General features: G+C 33.2%; 2 protein-coding genes across 4 annotated transcripts in view; one reads left to right on the plus strand and one right to left on the minus strand.

Moving 5' to 3' along the window:
- Positions 1-277: 277 nt before the first annotated feature.
- On the minus strand, positions 278-10,672 carry LOC138314379 (ras-related protein O-RAL). The gene is made up of 3 exons (XM_069254683.1): positions 10,535-10,672; positions 9,696-9,834; positions 278-490 (listed from the first exon to the last, which is right to left on the minus strand). Exons 2-3 carry the CDS (start codon positions 9,801-9,803, stop codon positions 278-280), a joined length of 321 nt encoding a protein of 106 aa, XP_069110784.1. The 5' UTR covers positions 9,804-9,834; positions 10,535-10,672.
- A 7,057-nt stretch (positions 10,673-17,729) lies between these two features.
- Positions 17,730-22,416, plus strand: part of LOC138314386 (mediator of RNA polymerase II transcription subunit 1-like) — a 115,714-nt gene continuing 111,027 nt past the window's right edge. For all 3 annotated transcript variants that reach the window (XR_011207370.1, XM_069254686.1, XM_069254687.1), the window contains exon 1: positions 17,730-18,032. Coding sequence is in view for 2 of the 3 variants with exons in the window: in XM_069254686.1 (XP_069110787.1) it covers positions 17,975-18,032 (58 nt within the window). In the remaining variant the exon portion in view is untranslated. The remainder of the gene's footprint in view (positions 18,033-22,416) is intronic.

Genomic DNA, 22,416 nt, shown 5'->3' on the forward strand with positions numbered 1-22,416 from the left:
AGAACATAATTTCCAACAATCACATGAAGTCCTCTTTCAGCAGCCATCTTGAAACTTAACTCAGTTTTCATTTTAATACCCATGGCCAGGTATATATATTGGCTTATAGTGATTCCTCAAATGAAGAAATATTAAGTTTATGGGCATAATTTTTGTGGATTGGAGGCTATGACAACCATCTTAGATACTTGATCCCGAATAAAATCAAAGGCACAGCTATGCAAGAAAATTTGGGTGAAAATTCCAGTGGTATTTTAAAAAGAATCTATGAGAAGTCTTACCTAAATTCTGCTGTAGCCTGAAACGACTCTTGTTCTGTGATGGAGAATACACAGAGGAACCCCTCCCCAGATCGGAAATAGTTATCTCGGATAGCTGCATAGTCCTCTTGTCCAGCAGTGTCAAGGATATCGATCTGAACTTCCTCTCCATCCAGGACCACCTTCTTACGATAGGAATCTGCCTTCGTTGGCTCGTAGTCCTCCACAAACTGAAACATGAAAATTAAAATTATTATTCAACACTGACTACTGATATTGTTGAACAAAGTACATACTGTATCACCAGCAGGGAAGAAGTTCTCGAAATTCGCAAAATTCTTGTTACAGAATCATGATAATGTAATGCAACAATGAACTAATTAACTCTTTTCAATATATATATTATATGATGGTACATACCGGTATTCCATATTTGCATATTGCAGAGTTATCTGCCCTTGCAGGTAGGATTTAATTGTCAGGTCATGTGTTTGCGAGTGTAACGTCATACATTTTGGAGAAAACGACGTGAATTGCGCTAAAAGAATAATGACGTAACAATCGATACCTACCTACAAGGGAGCCAACTCTGTAATACGCAAAGACGGAATACATTCAATTGTAAATGTCTTCAGTCATAAATTCATAAAAAAATTATTGAAATAATTTAGAATTTCTAGAAAACCATGAAAATAATGAGCCTTGAAGATCACATACAAAGTCAAGTTTTGAAGGTCACTGAAGTGCCATTAGATCTAAAAGTCACATTTGAGACCTATTGTTAAAAGGTCAATTTTTCCATCAAGGCCCTTGTTACTTCACACTTCGCCATTGTGTTGCATAAAACAAATGTTATCCATCTACATTTTCATGAAATTTGGAATTTGAAAACTATGATTGCCAGGATTATAAAGAAAGAATTTTGTCTGAACTGTAAAACTCATTTATAACCAAAAGGACGGGGACAAGTATAGTAATGTATTGGAGCACTTTAACCACTGAGCCACGGTGGTCAATGTTGTCTATAACGATACACTGATAAAATACATCAACATTATGATCCACTACTGTGAAACCGTATTCATCCAGACTTCTATCTAACTTTGCCATCAGATTGATTGGAAAAGCATTTCCAATTAATTATAACGGTTTTCTATTTCCATACCACATTTATATCGCCCGCCCACACGGGCATGACATCGTATGCTGGTTTTCATTACTACTTGTCGAATCCAGAAATGATTCATTAATATATCTGTCAATATAACACCATCCGATAACTGCATGATTTAATCTCTTAGAAAACGTAAGAAAAAAAACATGGATAAATGTTTTATTCAAATTCCAAGACAGCCTTCAAACTTCATGTTCAAAGCGCCCATAAACAAGACGGTGTCTTTGAGGTTGTGTAGAAGCTGGTTATAACCTCACTAAAAACCATATAACTGAGGTCTATAACTATCCCATGCAAATGACTTGCAGTAATCATGTCAGAACAGACGAGACTATTTCTCAACTTCAACATAAACAGGTACCTGTTATAGAAAGTGATTTTAAGGTTCATTTGGGGCTGAATAACAAGGCCCCTTCCCCTAGAGAAATTTTGCTTATTTTCCCAATTTTATCTTAATATTTTCCCAAATAAAGAAAAAATCTAAAATATACATGTTTCAAGAATGATGCAATGTAAAGTTTTTCTAATTAAAAAGGTACAAGCCCAAGAAATTATTGAGTAAGAAAATCACTGATAGGTATGGGCCACAGGCTCCTGTAGACTGTGATCTCTTGTCCGAGCTTTAACTGACTTAAATCAACACTTTACCTATAACCAATCTATTTTCTCAATTGTTATTACACTCCAATGAACTGCTCCATTGACGTATACTGTACTGAGAGTTCATTGAGCAGATAATTCCATTTGCCATTCACTAACAATTCCATAATGTCACATCAAAAGGTCAAGGTCAAATCATAAATCTAGACAATCAAGTTTTTACTCTACACAGCCATAACAATAATGTGCTGCAGCATTACACAGAGAATACCTTCTAATTAGTTGATTATCAATAACATTAACAGGCTGTACAGCCCTACAGAGAGACCTACTGCCTGATAACACTGGGGCCTGGCTGAGCTCGGGAGCCTGAAATTGGTCTTCATAAGAAGTTATGTCTATGTGTGAAAAGATCACAATGTACTGATAAAAGCAGGAATCATGGCAGAAGGATGTTTAGAGTCACGATTTTATGAGTTTGGTACTGATAAACACTTCATCTTCACATGGATCTTCATTCATACTGGAGAGTACCAGGGATGAGTTTTCCCCTTAGTGAGAGTGTGTGGTAATACAGGGAAATAAGAACCAAAAGCAGTGAATAATTAGAGTTGTTTCTATCAGACAGATTGTCAGGTAGTTTAGAGGTACTGAAATCATTTCAAAATTTCTGATAATTAACTTACTGTACATGAAAAGAAGAGTGGCCACTAGACCCTAAGTTACTGATTTTCTCAATTGAATTCTTCTGTATTAGATTATCTCCCTCTAATTTGAAACTTGGGAATACATGTACATGTATCTTAGTTTCATGTTCTAATACCACCTGGGTTACTTTAGGATTTGTCAACTACTGCTGGCCAGACGAAAACCGGAGTTCCCAGAAAAAAAAAACCTGACAGAAAGATAAGGCCGATCAAAAGATTATATAGAAGTAGTAGCTACACAGCCAGAGGTTTTCATCACTCAGGCACCATAACTCCCATAAAAAGAAATTTTATCTTCCAAAATCTACAGGGATATCTAATATACCTGCTTCCGGTATTGGTATCATTATAAAAATACTGGGCATAAAAAGGATGCATGTTGTGACATCTGAAACAGCAGAATGAAGGAAAGAAACCAGACAGGCACACAGATTTGATGCAGAATTGCTTTTCTTTATATTGAAATGGTCTACCGTATATATCCTCTTTCAGATTTAACCAGCAAAGTGCCCAAAATACACAGATAGCTATGTATGCTAATTTGAATAATCTACACGCTACAATTCACATTTTCACATGACAGAGATTCTTGTGGTCACTGCGTATATATTCTTTAACACAGGTAGACAATCAATTTGTTGAGCCACCTATACAACAACGGTCAGTGACCCTGAACGCTTTAATCGGCTCACCTAACTCTACATTATCGGTTATGTGGTAGAATTATATACATTTAGTTTCTCCTTAAATATCTTACAGGGCATAAAAATGGAGAACATTCATCAGGACCTTTGTGGAGACGTTCGATGAAAACTATTTTCTATTTCTAGACATTTCTAAATAACAAGGTATCTGTGGTTAAGTCTATTGAAATAATGTTGAGTAACTTCACAGAATCAACTTCTCCGGTTGTGATTATTTGGCCAAAGTCTGTATTTATGTAAGAAATTGAAGTAAATCAGACATAAAATCTGGTCTATATTTGAATCGTGTACATGTGGGATTCATTAAAATGCCACGTTGTATACACATCAATACAATGTGGTAATACTATAATGTTAGCAATTATAAAATTCTTGCAATGTGGTCTAAAACAAGAATTGTTACAAGAGAACATTTACTCATATTACATATCAAGGTGTACTCATATAGAAAAGATTTTACAAGTACCTAGCATTATAATCAAATTAAAGATCAATGGATTTGAAAAACTGATCATGACCAAGCCGAGATACAAACTCCGGAGAATTCAATAAAAATTTTCAGTCAAGCTTACCTGAAGCACAGCATCACAACAAAATGAATATATGATTTATTAATTTGACATTTGAGTCAAACTGAAGGCCCAGAAGATATCTAGGAGATATCCAAGAGACATCAGTCTATTTTCATTGTATTAATGAAACAAAACAGCTTACCGGGTATCATTTACAAAAAATAAAAATTATAAGAATTGTTACAGAATAACTGGATGAAGCTTTCAAAGTCATTTGAATAGCTCCATCCTGTTTCTTAAAATAAACCTGGTTGACTTTTTGTCTCTGCAAATTACAGTGTTACCTCCCATGCGGGTAGGTACCCATTATGACGTCATCATTTTGGGAGTGAAATTCACGTCATTTTTCTCTGAAAAGTATGACATTACACTGACCTTGCAAACAGATGACCAAGATGTCACAATCAATACCTACCCACAAGGGCAGATAACTCTGTATTGTGCACAGACAGAATTAAAATACTAATAGTTCTAACTTAAGTATGACATTACACTGACCTCGCAAACAGATGACCATGATGTCACAATCAATACCTACCCGCAAGGGCAGATAACTCTGTATTATGCAAAGACAGAATTAGAATACTAACAGTTCTAACTTGGAATGGACCTCCACTGTGCTAGGACTTTTATCCCAGCTCATCTCTCCACATGTTACATCAATATTTTTTATCGTGTGATGTGATCTTTGTCTTCCATAAGAACACAGCTGGTTTAAAATTGGACTACTGAGGGAGTGCTACATGCACAGTTCTCTTCATCTATTTTTAGACACACACACATATATATTCAGTTCAGGAGGTATTACACCTAGCTTTTTAAACATCTATTACTGCTTACTAACAATATATTTTTTTTTTTTTTTCAAAATTTAATATTCTATATGATCCATCATGGACAATATATTTACACAAAATAACTTTTTGTTTACTGAATTCAAATATTCAATCTGGTTTTAAATAAGGGAACCACCAAAAATCTTCAAACATATGAACATAATACTTAAAAACTAACATAATTTATAAGCTATTACATAATAAAATTTTCAATTTATATATGGGTATCTAGAGTCATTTGTAATTAGTATCACCAAAGAAAAAATTACCAGTGGTAGTATTTACCACAATTGCAGTTTTTTTAAAATACATATTTAAAGATGCTCCACCGCCGACGGACCATAAACGATACTCATCATTTGAACTATAATTGGTGTTTAATCGTGTATATCATGTCTAATTAACACAAAACATAATACGAAATGACTTATTTTGCTTTTGTTGCATGCGCAATCAGTACTTCATTCAATATATATATAGGATATAGTGTCACTGAATTTTTTCGGGATGCAAAATATTATTTTTGGTATTTTCATCTTGAAGTGAAATGAGAAGCTCAAACTTTTCAATGGTGGTAATGGTGTAAATCAAGTAACTTTTGTAACCAAAGACAAATACTAAATCGCCTGCTCATGTATTTCATAGAGAAAAAATACCGTTTGTCAGCGATGGAGCATCTTTAATGAAGCTCTACCAAAATTCTAAGATTAGCAAATTACATTATTCATGGCATACAATATATGCATGCAATGAGAATTTATTTTTATACATGTAATAATGTACAGTGTCATATTTTATAAGATTAATTAATTACATTTGTAAGACTGTATAGCTTGAAGGACAATAGTACACTGAGAGCAAGACCTGAAAACTAAATTAAACCCTGATAATATAGTTACATTAACAATACTTTAAATGATCTTACAAACAAAGAGTCATTACCTAATCCATATTTTTAGTATTGTTACTGCGATGTACATAAAACGAATGACAGTAATCCCTATAAAATGTGAATGATTCAGTTTCCCTTGTAGCTCCACCCTCTGTCCTCCATTTCCTTTAGGACACGACACACATGTACACATCACTTGTTGTTCTGCTGTCGCAGCTTCCAGCTCCCTCACTATATTTATTGTTACACCCAAATCTATGCATAGTAATATATTAATGCTTAATACTAGTTAGCTAATATATAGTGGAATGCCGTTTATTGATTATAATCAATAATCTGTTGATAATATCAAGTAAAGTTGAAATGTCCTTTCCGATTCCTACTTATCAATTATGAAAATCCATAATCGAAAATCGTTTGTCAAATTGTTACAATAATTACTGTATAATTATGTTGCAGATTTATTTTTGACATATATAGTTTAACAGATAAATATTTCAATCGTAACTAGGTTGCTGTTGTAAATGCACTCTCGTTTCTACACAGAAAATAAATATTATATGTTTAATACAACGATTAATTTTTTAAAAGACTTTAAAACTTTTGTGTAAATATTCCATATCCAAAGAAAATATCACTGAAAAGTATAAATAACAAACAGCAAATTTTAATGTCCAAAATATAATTTACTAGAGACGACTATTTAATTGATAATCGATCGGTTTATGACTTCCGATTACAAACCAATAATCAATCTGATCTTTATAGAAAACCTTAATGACACTGATAACAGTATAAAATAAGAATAACTGTTTTCACAGAAATCTAAATACTCATGAGATCGCACTCAAAATATATATGGAAGAACTGAAAAGCTTCACCAATACAAATCATGTAAATGAACTATGATCATCAGAAAACATCGAATCAGCTATCAACTGTAATGTACCATGTTATTTGCCAAAGGTAATTTACAGTTGTGTTTGCTCAAACATGAATCATCATGGTTTATCATGGCAAGGTGCTTTATTTTGTTTTCTGTACTATTTACTATGTCATCATGCTATAAATAAATGTGAATGAATTTCTAGTAAAAACAGTGACATATGATAGCCAGGAAATAGTGTAACTTACAAATGATATCATGGGCACTTCATAATTATTTAAAGTAAACATGTGAAATCCTGAAAAACAATAATAGTCTCATGATCATGACATTTTTGTTATATTACTAATTTCCTGACATAATTTACTATCATAATGTCAAACCAGATACCACCTAAACCCTACTAATCACATGAAGGATGTTTTTTAAAATCAATCCTTTTAGCACCATATAGCTATTTCTGAAACTTCAATGAATCGGGTCCAAGGACATGCCAGGTTTACAGGCAGTCATCATGATCAGTACTAGTACTAGTAACTAAACACTTCCACATGGGATTCAAACTCCCGACGCAGAGGTGGAGGGTTAACAGCTGCAGTTTGTTGTAATATGTTGGGACATCATTCAAACCGCTCAGTCACCATGCCCCTTAATTTAAGCTTTTATCTCAGTGGTCAAGAATCAAGATTTTAAATTGATTGACTTTATACTACTGACTTTGGGGGACCAATGACTATGATCATTCTACCACTAGAACTCCACCTCTCCGTCTCACACAAAATGTTATTTTCCTCCAAATTGGATAAGTAAGGGGTCAAGTGCCTTAAGTTCCTGCCATCCTATTTTTACCTCTTTAGCTTTAATTAAACTTTCTACCTACTTGCCCCTTACATCTGTGTCACTGCAATGGTCAATTCAAGCATGCTAGCTAGATCTAGCTCTGGATAGTAAGTTTGGGACCTAATTATAAGTCCACCAGTAAGTTGCCAGTTAATGACCATAGGTTACATTATGCTTGTCCAGAAAATTTGAATTGTCATCTGTCAGTATACACATCAGAAACCTGACAAGCATGTTCTTCCATATATAGCTGATGAAAGGAATAAAGGATGCATAAAAATTCAAGTCAGTAGGAAAGAGAGGCTAATGAGATATATGTGTTGAGTGTCTTACTCCCAGGGTATATATAGTGAACACTGGACTCTCGTCTGCCGTACAGACTGATTACACAATTCAGCCTCGGTAGCCAAATAGCACTACAGCTCAGACAGGTATCCTTAGCTGTCATAGACCAGGTGACCTACTAGTACATCAGCTATAATCAATGTATAATGTGCAGTATACACAAATCAATGTTCATTACTCCCCATTTATCTGTCTGCGGCCAAATGTGCATGTATAATGGGTTCATAAGGACACGGTCATCACTGGAATTTATTCAAAATTACCATGCATTATAATTCATCAACAATTCCAGTACTGTTATATACCGGTATATACAAGACACATTTTACTTGTAATTATTGATTAGAAAATCTGCCTGTTATTCAGTGAATTTGTTTACAATTATAAAAATATTTGATATATTTCAATTATCAGTGATGTAATTCCATATATGTTTTGATGTAGAAAATGTGAGTATAAATGTATCCGTAAGAAGATTGGTTAAAGATGCTCCACCGCTGACAAATGGTATTTTTTCACTATCAAAAACAGGACCAGACGATTTAGTAATTTTCTTCAGTTACAAAAGTTACTTACTTTACACCATTACCACCATTGAAAAGTTTGAGCTTCTAATTTTACTTCAAGTTAAAAATATGAAAAATAATTAATTGCATCCCGAAAAAATTCCGTGGCACTATATCTTATATGGAATGAAGTAATGATTGCGCATGCACCATTTTATGTAATTTTTTGTGTTAATTAGGCATATATTATACATGATTTAACACCAATTATTGTTCATATGATGAATAACATATATGCTCTGTCGGCGGTGGAGATTGGTTAAAATTGCATGCATGCATCAAATGATTTTTTTTCCAATTCCATTCATAAAATCTTGAATGAATGTTCATTTATATCATGATCCATTATCCTATATACATCCTCGTATAGTAGTTCTTAAACATCTGTATATTCAGCGTACTAAACACCTGTAACACTAAATAATATGATTGATAATAAAGATACTATTGTGTTTTTGTAAGATGTAGCGGTGTAAGAGGGAACTGTATTTTAGTCAGAGTATCAAGAAAACCATTGACCTACTGCCACACCTCTTACAACCAACAGGTGATCAGAGGTTGTCAAAAGCACCTGCCACTCTATAGCTTCCACATCATGATTTAGTCTAAACTAGAAATCTATATATTTGATTTCTTCAACATGTCTGTTAGTTGATCATGACCTGGAACTGACCATGCAGTGTCTGATACCAGCTGTTTATAAACCTTAGCCTATCAGGTATCATAAACATTAAATAGAGCAAAGCTAGAGCTCATACTAGATATGGCATTAGCAATCCAGTGAATGTTTACATGTATCATTTGGTGAAATGATCAGAATAATATGTGGCTTATCAGATGGCACACAGTTTATATATATCTAAAACACCCTTCTGACAATATAACCTCATGATGTATGCAAATACTACAGGTCTTAATTGAGTATCAACGCAGATCATTAAATGATCTGATATATTGGAAATCCGCCCTCATTGGAAGACAGTAAATATTGAACTCTAAATGAATCAATGGATTGAAAGCACTGCTCTTTTAGTTGAATATTATATATCGCCAATTTCCATCACAATTAAGACAAGACTAGAGCTTTGAAATAATTCTTAAAATCTGTGTTTAATACTGATAACATTCAAAATATTTTGTTAAATATATCACCTGATAACCAACCGATATTGCATTACTTCTATTATTGCACCAATTTGAAATTCGAACAACCCGTCAACATCTAAGTGTATGCTGACATACATTATCTATGACTATCCCAGGAAAATAATCACTGTTCTGTATATCATAACTTAACATTGCTGGCTACTTACCTCGTCATACATGAACTGTAGTGTTAGTGCAGACTTTCCAACGCCTCCACTTCCAACCATTATAACTTTATGTATAACTGCAGGCTGCTGCGTCTTTGCCTTCGACATGACTGCAGGCTTTTGTGGCCGGTTCCAACAACTGAACATGATAAAAATCCAATATTCACAAACATTCACTATTAGAGATATAGCTTCGATTATGTCTCGTTAATTCACACAATCTTTTGAGTGTCAACGCTCTGCCCCATCCATTAAATAGCACTGTCCCTCTATATTTGACTATTACAGCAATACATTGGTCATTCCTTGGTCGAGTCAGTCATTATTTTTACATCATGTCTGAGTCATAGAAAACCGAAAAGGGAAATAACCAGTGCTGCCAGTCACATTAAACAAAGATCAATACCGGAACAGAAATGTAAACACTCCAAAATGTCGTGTTCCTGTCGTGGAATTCTGCTGGGTTCGACACCATTCGTATGATCCATTTGTGTTAACGACTTGGAATGAACGTAAACACGAGAATGGGTGTGCCTATAGTTTGTCTGTTAAACTGTCATTTTATTCTTTTACATATTAATCCAAATCATCATGTCTTTATGTCTTTAGCATACGAACATTTCCAAATAATGACAAAACGATCTCATTTACAACGTAAAACGACGGACGAGTATTTCTATCTGAAAACATGGGATGTGTATTGCAGTGACAGTGTATTGTCAGTTCTCCACTAACTTGGGTTTGGCCGGCTAAATGAAACGAAAAAAGAATTACTTTATTCGGAAGCGTTCATCTATTTATCACAATGAAAAAATTATCATAATTAAAATTCGACTTACCAGTAAAATCACAGATCAGTGTACTCCAGTCACAAGTAGAAGCCAAACTTTCAAACATTTAAAATAAAGTCCAACTCTGAAAGTGGAAATGGCGATTCCCTGAGTGCATTATGGGACTTCCGATATGGTTGATTGTAATTTTGGAAATGGGGCAGACTTACGAACATTTTTTACCGCGATTGCTTTCAAAGAAAGACAACTCTTTATAGAGAGGTGTGCTAACATAGGCGCTGAAATGTTCACAAGCAAATAAGATTTGTCTCCTCCATACCGCTCCATCATTTCGTCAAGTGTTATCAAAAGGCAATTTTAATTAAATTTATTTTTTTTATCTAACTGTTATCTTTTTACATGCATGCTCTCATAACCTATAGGCGAGAGCGGTGGAAGCCGATAATATATGACATCGACGACAGGTAACAGGTAGGCCTAACAGGTTACTGTAAGTTATACTGAATAACTGCTTCTGAAACGAATAAAATTTGTTGTTGTTGTTTTTTTCATTATTGTAACAAAAAGAATGCGTTATACAAATCTATATAGGCCTACTCAGAACGAGTTATATTCGACATAGATCATTTTCCTGATTTCTTGATAGTAAACAAAAAATATTTGGAAAAACCATTTTTTTCTTGAAACACGTAGTTGTTTATAAATATATTAAAACCAATGATTTCCTTGATTAAAACAGACTTCATTATAACATCATTAAATTATATATGTCTTATAAAAGCATAAAAAGTGTGATAAATACGCTAATCTGAGTTTTGAGATTTCACTCATTACGATTTTTTAGGAAAACCTGAGTATCCGGAGAAAAACCACCACCATCGGTGAGTACATGGCAACTGCCCCAAATTGAATTCGAACTAGCAACCCGCTGGCAAAGGTGGAGGGGATGTGGTAAGATGTCGAGTGTCGAGACATCTTAAAGGAATTGTGCAGCCACATTTTTTTTTTATAATACGTCAGGATATTGCTTTGGACGAATGAAAAATCAAGTCACACACAACGAATCACCTAGCTTTTAGCGCTATCGGTTGGTTTTGGTCGTGATTTACGGGTAGTGTCGACTATGGTTGAGAGATAATGAGCTAGGCGGTCACGTGGTCTTGTGATGTCACAGAAGTCCGGGGCTACACAAGGTAAGCCTAGTACTATACATCTATATACAGCACATACACGTATACGTTAGATCTACAATTTGAGTTTTTCGAGTAAATAGTTATTCTAGCTTTCTGATGTAGATATTTTCAGTTTCAAAACATTCCATTTACACCAATTCAAACATTCAAACAAGCATATATCTAACTTTAGATTAGATAATCAGTCCAATTTGATAGCGATATCAAAATAATGTTCGGATCAGTCTGGACTGAGATTTAGATAGCATATTATGTAAATTTCTGTGTAATAAAAAACAGTATAATGTAACACTATCTTTTTACGAGTAAAATCACAAAAATAAGCATGAATATATCTAGAATGCGTGTTTTTATTTCAAACTTCTGCCATAACGATGCAAACACGGCACAGTTTTTGAGTAAAAATAAAATGTGGACGGTTGTCAGTTATGTGATATTGGAGTAACAGTACCGATCTTATTCCGAAAGTAATATATATATCTATATTGTTGCCTTTGAAACTTTATCCATAACGGTTACTAAAAAGCAGAAATACATCAATGATATTTCATAGTACAGTATAAGTGTACTAGATTTAATGTATATCATACCGAGATGTAAATATCCTCGATACTCCAGGGGTTCCGATCACCTACGATCTCTACACCCCTGGACTATCTCATAGTGAAATTGAAGGCAACTCAGCTGAAAATATTTGACCAATCACAGACCAGCAAAGATTTCCTTTGAAGACTACAGAGAGAGCGACGCCCAACTTCAAAGCCACATAATCAACCACAGTGTACCGTTATACGGTTCTTTTGATGTACATCAAAGGACTAAATTACCTGTTCTGTTCTGTTGCCTCAGTTTACGATGAGATAGTCCAGGGGTGTAGAGATCGTAGGTGATCGGAACCCCTGGAGTATCGAGGATGACCGAGATGTAAATAGTGTGGCCACTGCGGCCCCCTACCATCTAAACATGTATAACGCATAAAAGCAACATAATACAGGGCACATGTTGTAACAAATATTTATAAGACACCATCGACACCATACATGTTTGTCGGTCCATTTGAATGATTTTCAAAGTTTAATTTCATTTAACATCCATCACTAAAAAACAATGTTATTCGAACTAAACTAAATAACTTTAAAAATCATTGATAATCGTGTTACACTCTAATTCGGCGGTGTTGAAGTAATGGAAGATTTAATTTCTTAGAAGTTCTTCGTGTGGTAAATGGGATCTCCATAATTTTGATCTTTATTTCGATATGAGCATTAACAAATATACTAACTTCATAAAACGTTTTTTTTTTCGATTGAAATAAATAAAGAGCAAAAGTACACTTCTGCCAAATCCTAGCTTAAATATATATCTACATGCTTATGCTACATTGTGCAGTTAATATGATAATTAGGCCTGTATTAAAAATTGTTGAAATTGTTTTTAACTTAAATAATCCAAAAATATACCCTTGAATTTAAGTGACTTAAGAATGCTCAGCGGCGTTTCTGGAACAAGATAAACCTTTGTTCAAAATGCTTTGTAATAATTTGCCACTCACACAAAAAAACCGTTATTTCCGCTTTTCCGCGTCACACATCACAAAGTAATATACATACCATGATAAGTGTAGTGTCACCTATATATGTAAAATTGTTCAAAAAGAGCAAGAATTACAAAAAAATAGATCATATCTGATTTTTCCGGATTTCATTTTTTTTCTTAAATTATTACTGTGTTCAGAATAATTTTAGCATGAACTGCTTTGAAAATGTATTAGAATTCATTAATTAACATTTTGATGATGTATCTGTATCGGTAACAAACAAAAACATTATTGAAGTCTTAAATGCAAATATTATACTTGAATAAGACATGAAATAGAACAAAATGAATCAACTACATAAATATGAATACCTTTTGTTTTCAAATAGATTTTCACCGCGTTAATTATGGCGTTATCACATTTATAAACATAACCTGGCGAACATTAATAAAGTCCAGGAGAAAAAAACCCTGACCAATCTCAGGCCTGTAGAGATTTCCTTTGAATACTACAGAGAGAGCGACGCCCAACTCCAAAGCAACATAAGCGCGACCATCTCTTTATGCATCCTCGATATTCCAGGGGTTCCAATCACTTACTATCTCTGCGCCCCTGGACTATATCATAGTAATACTGGAGCCAACGGAACAGAACATCAAAAGAGGATTTACACAAAAAAAATATTAAAGAATTACATACGAGGGACCTTAAAGCAATGTATGGTGCCGTAGCTTGATATTTTTGATAAAGTGAGAAAAAACCCGTTATATTGTATGGGTGTGAAGTTTGGGGATATTGTAACATCAAATTATTAGAGAGACTACATCTCAAATTTAATAAACATATTTTGAAAGTTAAAACACCAAACTATATGATATATGGTGAGTTTGGGAGATACCCACTGAGTATTAATGTAAAAGTTAGAATGATCAGTTTCTGGGCCAAAGTAGTGGATAAATAAAATTAGTAAAAAGTTAAATAAAGTTTTACCCCATTATAGTACAGAATGGAAAACCTTTATTAGGATATATTAAATGAATTTGATTTGGGAAATATTTTTGATTCTCTTGAATTCGAAAGTGTTAATTGGTTAAAAACTACAGTCTTCCAAAGACTAAAAACTAAATTCATACACAATTGGAGACAAGAGGTATTTGATTCACCGAAAGGAACAATTATAGAATATATAAACAAGATCTTATTCTAGAAAGATATCTTATTGAACTCCCTCCTAAACTAACTGTAGCTTATTGTAAGTTCAGAACATGTAATGTTAAAAATGAGTTAGGCGACGAATTCCATTATTTATTTCAATGTGAAAATGAAGTTATTCGTACATTACTTCGAGAGACCAAACACTTTAAATTTCAAACTCTATTCAATTATGTAACAGAAAACGAGCTCATTTCACTGATTAAATTTATTATTATAACAACACAGACTATTGGTAACAATATTTGATGTCCATCTTGTCTACTATTTTGTATCTTATCTGTAAACATACATGTATACTGTAAACTGTATATAGAGATGCATGCGCAAAAGAAATTACTTATTAAAATTTGTTGAAATTGAAAATATCAGAATTCAAGGGCACCGCTACTTCAATTCTCGTCGCCCCGATCCCGATAAGATGAACATGAAGCATTGATGCACCTTCTTTTCGTTTTTTTATGGGGGTGGGGGGTGGGGGGGGGGGGGGGGTGGGGGGGTCGAGCAGGTTATGGGCTGTCCTTCGAAAATACCGAAAATAAAAAAAGTCCTAAGCCGCTAAACGTTTATAATGCAAATATTGGATTGTTGCTCTTTCACCGATTTGGTCTATTTTGAGGGGAAAAATTGTTTTATTTTACAGAGTGCTACTTCGTCGATACCGGAGTACATTTTTGTATAATATAAACTGACCAAATATGACGTGTTTGTCAGGGTACACCGCTCTATCAAGGTCTAGTATATGGTATACGAGGTTCACAATAGGATATATTATTAACATTATAGTAAAGGAGTTCTTTTGACATATTATTATTAATCAAATCTTAATCAGTCCTCATTAGTCTTAGATATTGGCTTGCATAAATTCGCAACAAGATTGTGCATATTTGCAAGCATATAATTATATTGGCGTAACTGTTAAGTGGTACTTTGGACATAATTACATGTATGTGTTCCGATAACATTGTCTATATTGGCAACTTATATATTCGGCGTATGTCGGTGGTTTTCTCCGGATATTCTGTGTTTTCTCCCCCGCTTTGATTTGGCACTTCTTGAAATGACCATAGCTGTTAATAAGATGTAAAACAAAATGAGCTTACTGTCTCACCTAAGTATAACCGGTTGGTGCTGATTCTCCGCCAACTAAACCTTGCACGTCCAGTACAAAAGCAATCAGGGGCGTTGTCAGAGTTAAATCAATGTGGATGCAATGACATTACTATAGCGATTTTCATGTATTCTGAGATCGGAATTACTTCGATTTTATTTTGAAAATGTACTGTACTTAGTATGAAATTGGAAAATTCCATATGAAAACGATTGTGTCATTCTAGATGGTAAATTCACGTTAAACTCTGGATATGCATTGTATATATGTATTGATGCGAAAACGACGCACAGCTTTCAAATGTGTGGTATGCATTTATTAATTAAGACGCTGGCGGTGGTTTTTCTTCGGGTACTCCGGCTTTGCTCTACCAACAGACCTGACTCGTCTTTACATGACCATGGCTGTTAATAGATTAGAGGTTAAACTAATAAAACCAACCCATATCAATTACATGTATCGACCTATAATTTGTTGAGGTCAATACTACCACGGCAGTATAACACCATATTAACCGAATCAAAGTTTCGTAAATCTACAATAAGGTGTATATTACACAAAAAGAAAAACGCTGGCCATAGGACAACATCCTATTGAACTCAACAGTGGATATCGACACGGCTATGACGTCACAATAGTTTATGATTATGTAATATCAAGTCGAAGTTTCTAAAATAGGAAAAACAGATTTGATATGCTGTATCTAACTCCAGATGACCATGTATTGGCCAATGACAATAGTGGGAGATTAGAGCATATCTCATGATATCTACTATACATGTTACTATGTAGCTGCATTCCCAACCATATAATATCGTAGTAACGCTAATGAAACGGACTGTACATTTCGGCATGTCTTTAATGAACCCAAGCAATAATTCTGATCGGAATTTTAGATACCCACGGGAGTCATATTGGTGATCGGTGTGGAACTTTTAGAGGATGAATTTTTGTTTATTTACCTTTTCTTAATAGTATAGTGTAAATTTAGTGTTCAAACATTATCAGTATTACATTGGCTAAAATGACTAACTCACCTGTGACTGTAAATATAAAGTGATTTTTTATTTTTTTTAAATTCAGAAATATTTGTCACAACATTGACATGACCTATTTCCGTGTAAGGGATGTGATTCCCTAATGCAGCTAGTCTTCATATTTCTTTCCTGATAAATAAGATAATTTAGACTCGTTTCGAGGTTTCAAGGTTTATTTATTTACTCTGACATACAAAAGTGACTTGATTTAAAGATTAATTTCCATTGATCACAATTAAAGCACTACTTTACGTCCAAGAACGTATATGAGGCTTATAAATCTTTGGTTACGTCGGAAACATATATATATATATATACATATATATGTTTCTGGTTACGTCAAGTGCAATCGACCGCGTGTGTCTCCAACGATGATTAGTCTCTAATTCAATGAAATTTAAATTGCATGTTAAGCTGAAATTACGTTTAATATCAATATCTTGTTAACTAAAATGGTAAATTTAGTAAAACAATATTGATAATACCATCTTAAGCCATCTTATGATGAAGCCTAATTCAGTTTTTATAAAATATAATGTCCCGTCCATTTCCCAATTATGGTATTAAACTATATTTATAACTAAAAGTTGCATTATAAAAAAGGTAATTTGACAGCTGTGTTGTGGTAACACGTATGTTATAATGCGATCGTTACATATTAAGACCTTTATTGCATGTGTCTGTGTACTGGAATCAAATAGATTGATTCTACTAAAATAAATAACAATATTTTATCTTTGTTCTAATTTCAATATGTTCTGTTCATCAGCAGAATTTATTGATTTGATAAAGTAATGTGTATTTTTTAACTTGCTATAAAAAGTGCATAGATAGATTAGGTAAGCAATCATTATAGATATGTACATATTTCCATAGAGGGCTAAGCTTAGACCTAGATAAGATCTATTTAGGTCCAGTACAGTTTCAGGCCTATTTGGAGAATCATATTGGATGTGAGTCATTCACGTTTGTGAATGGAAATATGAAAATGTGTTGCATAGTTTATCCGGGCCAAACATGTTCGCATATCTTCCTTTGGCTATTTATTGATTCTTTCAGTTCGTGTAGAAACAGATTTTTCTGGTTTCGTTTCATAAAAATATTATAAACGTCAATCTTAAATATGTATTATCCTGCGTGACGTCAACAGGAATCAGCCAACCCGATTGCGTTTCACTGACCCCGATAGAACCCATTTATTTTCTATGAGGTGCATCTACTGCACCATTTTAGCCATGGATACTAGAAAACCTTAGGCTTCCAAGGAGTGTGCTTGTAATCAGATTTAACAGAACATGGCGGAAATGTTACATTCTACTTGGTATCAATGATGTAGTCGTGTGTGTGTATGGAAAACATCGCTACAAGAGGCCGCTATCGAATGTAGAAAAATCAAAGATGGCAGCCGCATTGGGGGATACCCCCAGTAGCTGGGATAATCATGGCGATAGCACAGGTATGCGTATATCAATTTCATATCTGTATCTTGCATTTTCGCTTATAAATGTATTACTACCGGCTTTAGCCTTTAGTTTACTGACAAGAGCTGCAACAGATGAAAAATCGGTATCATTTTGCTACCCCTCTCCCCTTTGTCAACAAATATTTTCTGTTGGCGTTTCGTTTTCTCAGTGTAGTAGATAACCCAAGAAAAGAATTGATATCATTTTATATGGAAAAATGTATTATTTGTCCGCTGTATTGCACTACAGACTTGAATTCACGTGGTATATATCCTGTATAGAAGGAAGTAAATGGAAGTATAACGTTGGTATTTCTTACCACTGGAAATATGCTGGGAAGGAGCCAAATTCACATCCGTAACCAGATACAGTTTTCCACTTTCGTATCATATTATCACGCCTTGTAAATTAAATTACGCTACATGTTTATTCATTAATAATGCTGTCTGATTTTAAAACGTACTTGACTGGAAAGTATTGGTTTCATCTGGGAAAATTAGCTAACTTAGTTAAAATTGTATTTGATGTGTTAATACCTGCAGTCATGGTAAAAGTAGGTCACTGAGAATGAGAGCCCTATCTCCCTAAATTATGCATGTAAGAGAAGTAACAGTGTTGTGGTCACCTCCTACAAGTCGTCAGGTTGATGGATGGTAGTGTGTAATATTGACGTCCTTGTTGTAAGAACCTTCAGGGTAATATTACTGTCTGCAGAAGAAGAATACTGGTCAATAGCTGTTGTCATTTTCACAAATATGTGGTCAGTGTAAGATTACAGCTTGTTAGCCTTGGGGGCACTTGGAGGCCATGAACCTATGTCTTCATTTAGCACGCAGTTTTATCAGCACTGTGACCTGTCATTCCATCACTCTTGCTATTGATTGTACTTCTACTATACATTATAATGTACCAGATCACTTATTGTTTGTAAACAAGCTTATCTTGATATCAACAAGAAAATAATCTTTGAAAATTAAGTATAATGTATTTGTATTTCTTGCAAGAAAAAATAGAAGATTTGTCTGCTGAAATTTATTAAAGGTTGCATGATTACAGACTACAAAGTAAAACTAACATTTTTACTTGGCTCTCCCTATTTATCAAATCAAAGATTTGAATTATAACTAATGTACGTATCTATAGGTTCTCGACACTCACAAAGCTATAATATAATGTTACTTTAAATTGATAAATTTGTTTTAGGTAGAATTATAGCCATCTTAAATCAAACAACTATGTTTCATATGTCTATCAATTACAATTATGTGTGATAAGTAGTAAGGATGTAACGGTAATTTGTTATACAGATCATGTATCACGATGTTTTCTGTTTTCTTACAATTTTGCGATACATTCTGCTTGTTTTCCATATGATACCATGCATTCAAATTATAGTACAATAACAATGATAAGTCTTTTAGGATCATTAACCTACAAATAATAATAAGAAATGATGGAACAGTTTCAAAGTCTTGTCATAGAAAGCATCTTAATTATAATATTATGATACATACATTTGTTGGTTTTAAAATAAGTTTTACTTTTTACATAAATTTGTGTTTGAATGAATACACAATGTTATATTTTGATTCCTTAAAACAATTAAACATAGCAAATAGAAAGATTGTTGTTTATTTGTAAAAATAAGTATATCATATCGTAAAGCATTGTATCGCGAACAAATTTCACGATACATATATTGTATCAAGACATCAAGTGGTGTATTGTTACCCGTTCAATTAAGTAGTCTAGATCTTAATTGATTCCTTATAGGGAAAGAAAACTTACAAAAGTACCACAAAAAATGGAAAAAGAAGCCTTTTTGCTTCTTTTATTATAAGCTAATAACTATAATATCTAGATGTAGGATATGGATGCAAACATGCGTATAAATACATAGCTATATATATATATATAACATATAGTACTGTACAAGTCATTAAGTGCCTAGGGTGATAAAAAAATAAGCAAAATGTGATGGATGCTTATCAGGGTACATTTATAGTCGTCCCCAAGAACTGAGAATTAATTATATGAATTTTGTGGTTGCCATATATATATATATATATATATATATATATTGCTCGGACATGGGATACCAGTCTATTTTTGAGAGATGGCAATACACAGATTCATGTTAGATATCGGTTCCACATTATTTCATAGAAATATAATATAGAAATGATGCTTGACGACACGAATAAGGACGAAGACTTATAGTTATAGGGATATATATATATGTGTGTCTGTCCAGTGTTCATCAATCAGTGTATAGCAAATTAAAAGTAGGTAATTATATATATAACATATGTTGTCTCACAGTCTAACATATACATGTAACCAGTATATGCATCAATATCAATCTCAAGCTACGTCTTTTATATATTTTATTGTTGAGGTCTACATGAAAAAAAAATCCATTATACTCTACTTAAAAAACTGACTTGTCGCGTTCCTTCATTAATTGCTGCATCTTTGTGTAATGGATAAAAATTTTATACAGTAATTTACTTTTGATACATCATTTAAAGCGCCTGTGGTTTGGTCTCAATGAGCAATAAAACTGTAACCCCATTAAAAAAAACAAGTATTCATGCTTTAAGTTGCAAAAATTGAAAGATGATCATGATTAACTGTTCAGTGGTAAATGCCTTTAGCCATGTTTAGACTTAGAGATAAAGTTATTGGCATGAGTTGTACGTGTATGTGACTGTCAGCCTTTAACTATTGATTGGTGATGACAGATACTGCTTTCAGCTCCTGATCACTGGCATACATTAATTTATGGCCAGTTATGAAATTTTTGAGGTATTTTGAAATTTTGAAGGAGCATGCATATAGCAATACCCCCTGAGGCTTGGTTGCAAAATCAAATTTTCTATAAATTAAAACAATTCAATTTATATTATATGATCGATATATATATAAATACAAGGTGAAGCTAATCATTATGTGCTAATGCCTAATGTGCGTTATTCAGTTTGTCTGCAATTTTTTATATAGCTAGTAGAATTATAGGACCACCAATCCCCAAAGAAGGCAGTTAAATGCTCAAATATATATATAGCACCTAATAAACGATCATCTATTTCTTTATCGTTGCAATTCATTTGAATACATATGCATATTTGTAAATTGATAGTTTAGAAATAAATGTTTATGTTTAATTTTATATACCTGTAGCTTTATATGACTGCTGTCAACAATATGATGTCATTTTGTTTGAAATATTTTTTTTTCTAAAAATAAGCTATTTCTTTAAAATCTCATATATATTTTACATTCATAACTAATACAGTAAAGCATTATATATGATTAATTGTGGGCTGCCCTTATATTCTCCTCAATCAATGTTATTTTTTTATGTCACATCATTTTTAGCTTGCATTGATTTAAAACACATCACCATCACAACATAACTTTGATTACCTTATAATACTTGTAATGAATTACTATTGATTATTTATGATATTTATAATATATGTATGTTGTCGTGACTTCCTGGCTATGGTGTTTTAGAAATTCCTTCTTGAATATATATACTTAAAAAAAGAATTGATGTATATTTTATGATTTTGGTGCACTTTATAAATTCATCATTTTATGTGTCTCAAATTGCAGTACACTACACATTTGGATTGAAAAATCTTCAATTCTATATATATCAATACAATTTTATACAGATCACTTTTGTACTTTAACTTCTTTATTTAATGCACACTGTCTAGTCATGAGATCCCTTTTGTCATAATTTTAAACTGTGACGTCAACTTTGCAATCTTAATTACTCATGCATGTATTTGCTATATCATGATAATCATACACAGCTGGGTAATATGATTTTAAAAAGAATAATGATGAAATAAATGTATAAATTTATATTAAAAATGTGAATGCTATTTCCACCTTCATATTATGAATTATATAAATAATTTTTACAATTTAAACACCATGGTTATTTTATTCAAGTGTGAGAAAAACTAGATGTTGATGATGTTATATAGAGGTAATTAAGATGTTGGAGGTAAGATGTTGATGATGTTAGAGGTAAGATGTTGTTGATGTTAGAGGTAAGATGTTTTGTTAAGTTAAGATGTTGATGATGTTAGAGGTAGATGTTGATGATGTTAGAGGTGAGAGTTGATGATGTTAGAGGTAGATGTTGATGTATGTTAGAGGTAGATGTTGATGATGTTAGAGGTAAGATGTTGATGATGTTAGAGGTGAGATGTTGATGATGTTAGAGGTAAGATGTTGAGATGTTAGATTTTGATGTTAGAGGTAGATGTTGATGATGTTAGAGGTAGATGTTTGATGATGTTGTTAGAGGTAGATGTTGATGATGTTGAGGTAAGATGTTGATGATGTTAGAGGTAA

The sequence above is a fragment of the Argopecten irradians genome, chromosome 2 (genome assembly GCF_041381155.1).
Source record: "Argopecten irradians isolate NY chromosome 2, Ai_NY, whole genome shotgun sequence".
In the NCBI taxonomy this organism is placed as follows: Eukaryota; Metazoa; Mollusca; class Bivalvia; order Pectinida; family Pectinidae; genus Argopecten; species Argopecten irradians.

Excerpts from the sequence above, each read along its gene's own strand:
- LOC138314379 (XM_069254683.1), bottom strand. The coding sequence starts at position 9,803 with ATGTCGAAGGCAAAGACGCAGCAGCCTGCAGTTATACATAAAGTTATA. Across the intron at positions 491-9,695 it reads TACAGTTCATGTATGACGAG|TTTGTGGAGGACTACGAGCC; the intron begins GTAAGTAGCCAG and ends TTCATGTTTCAG.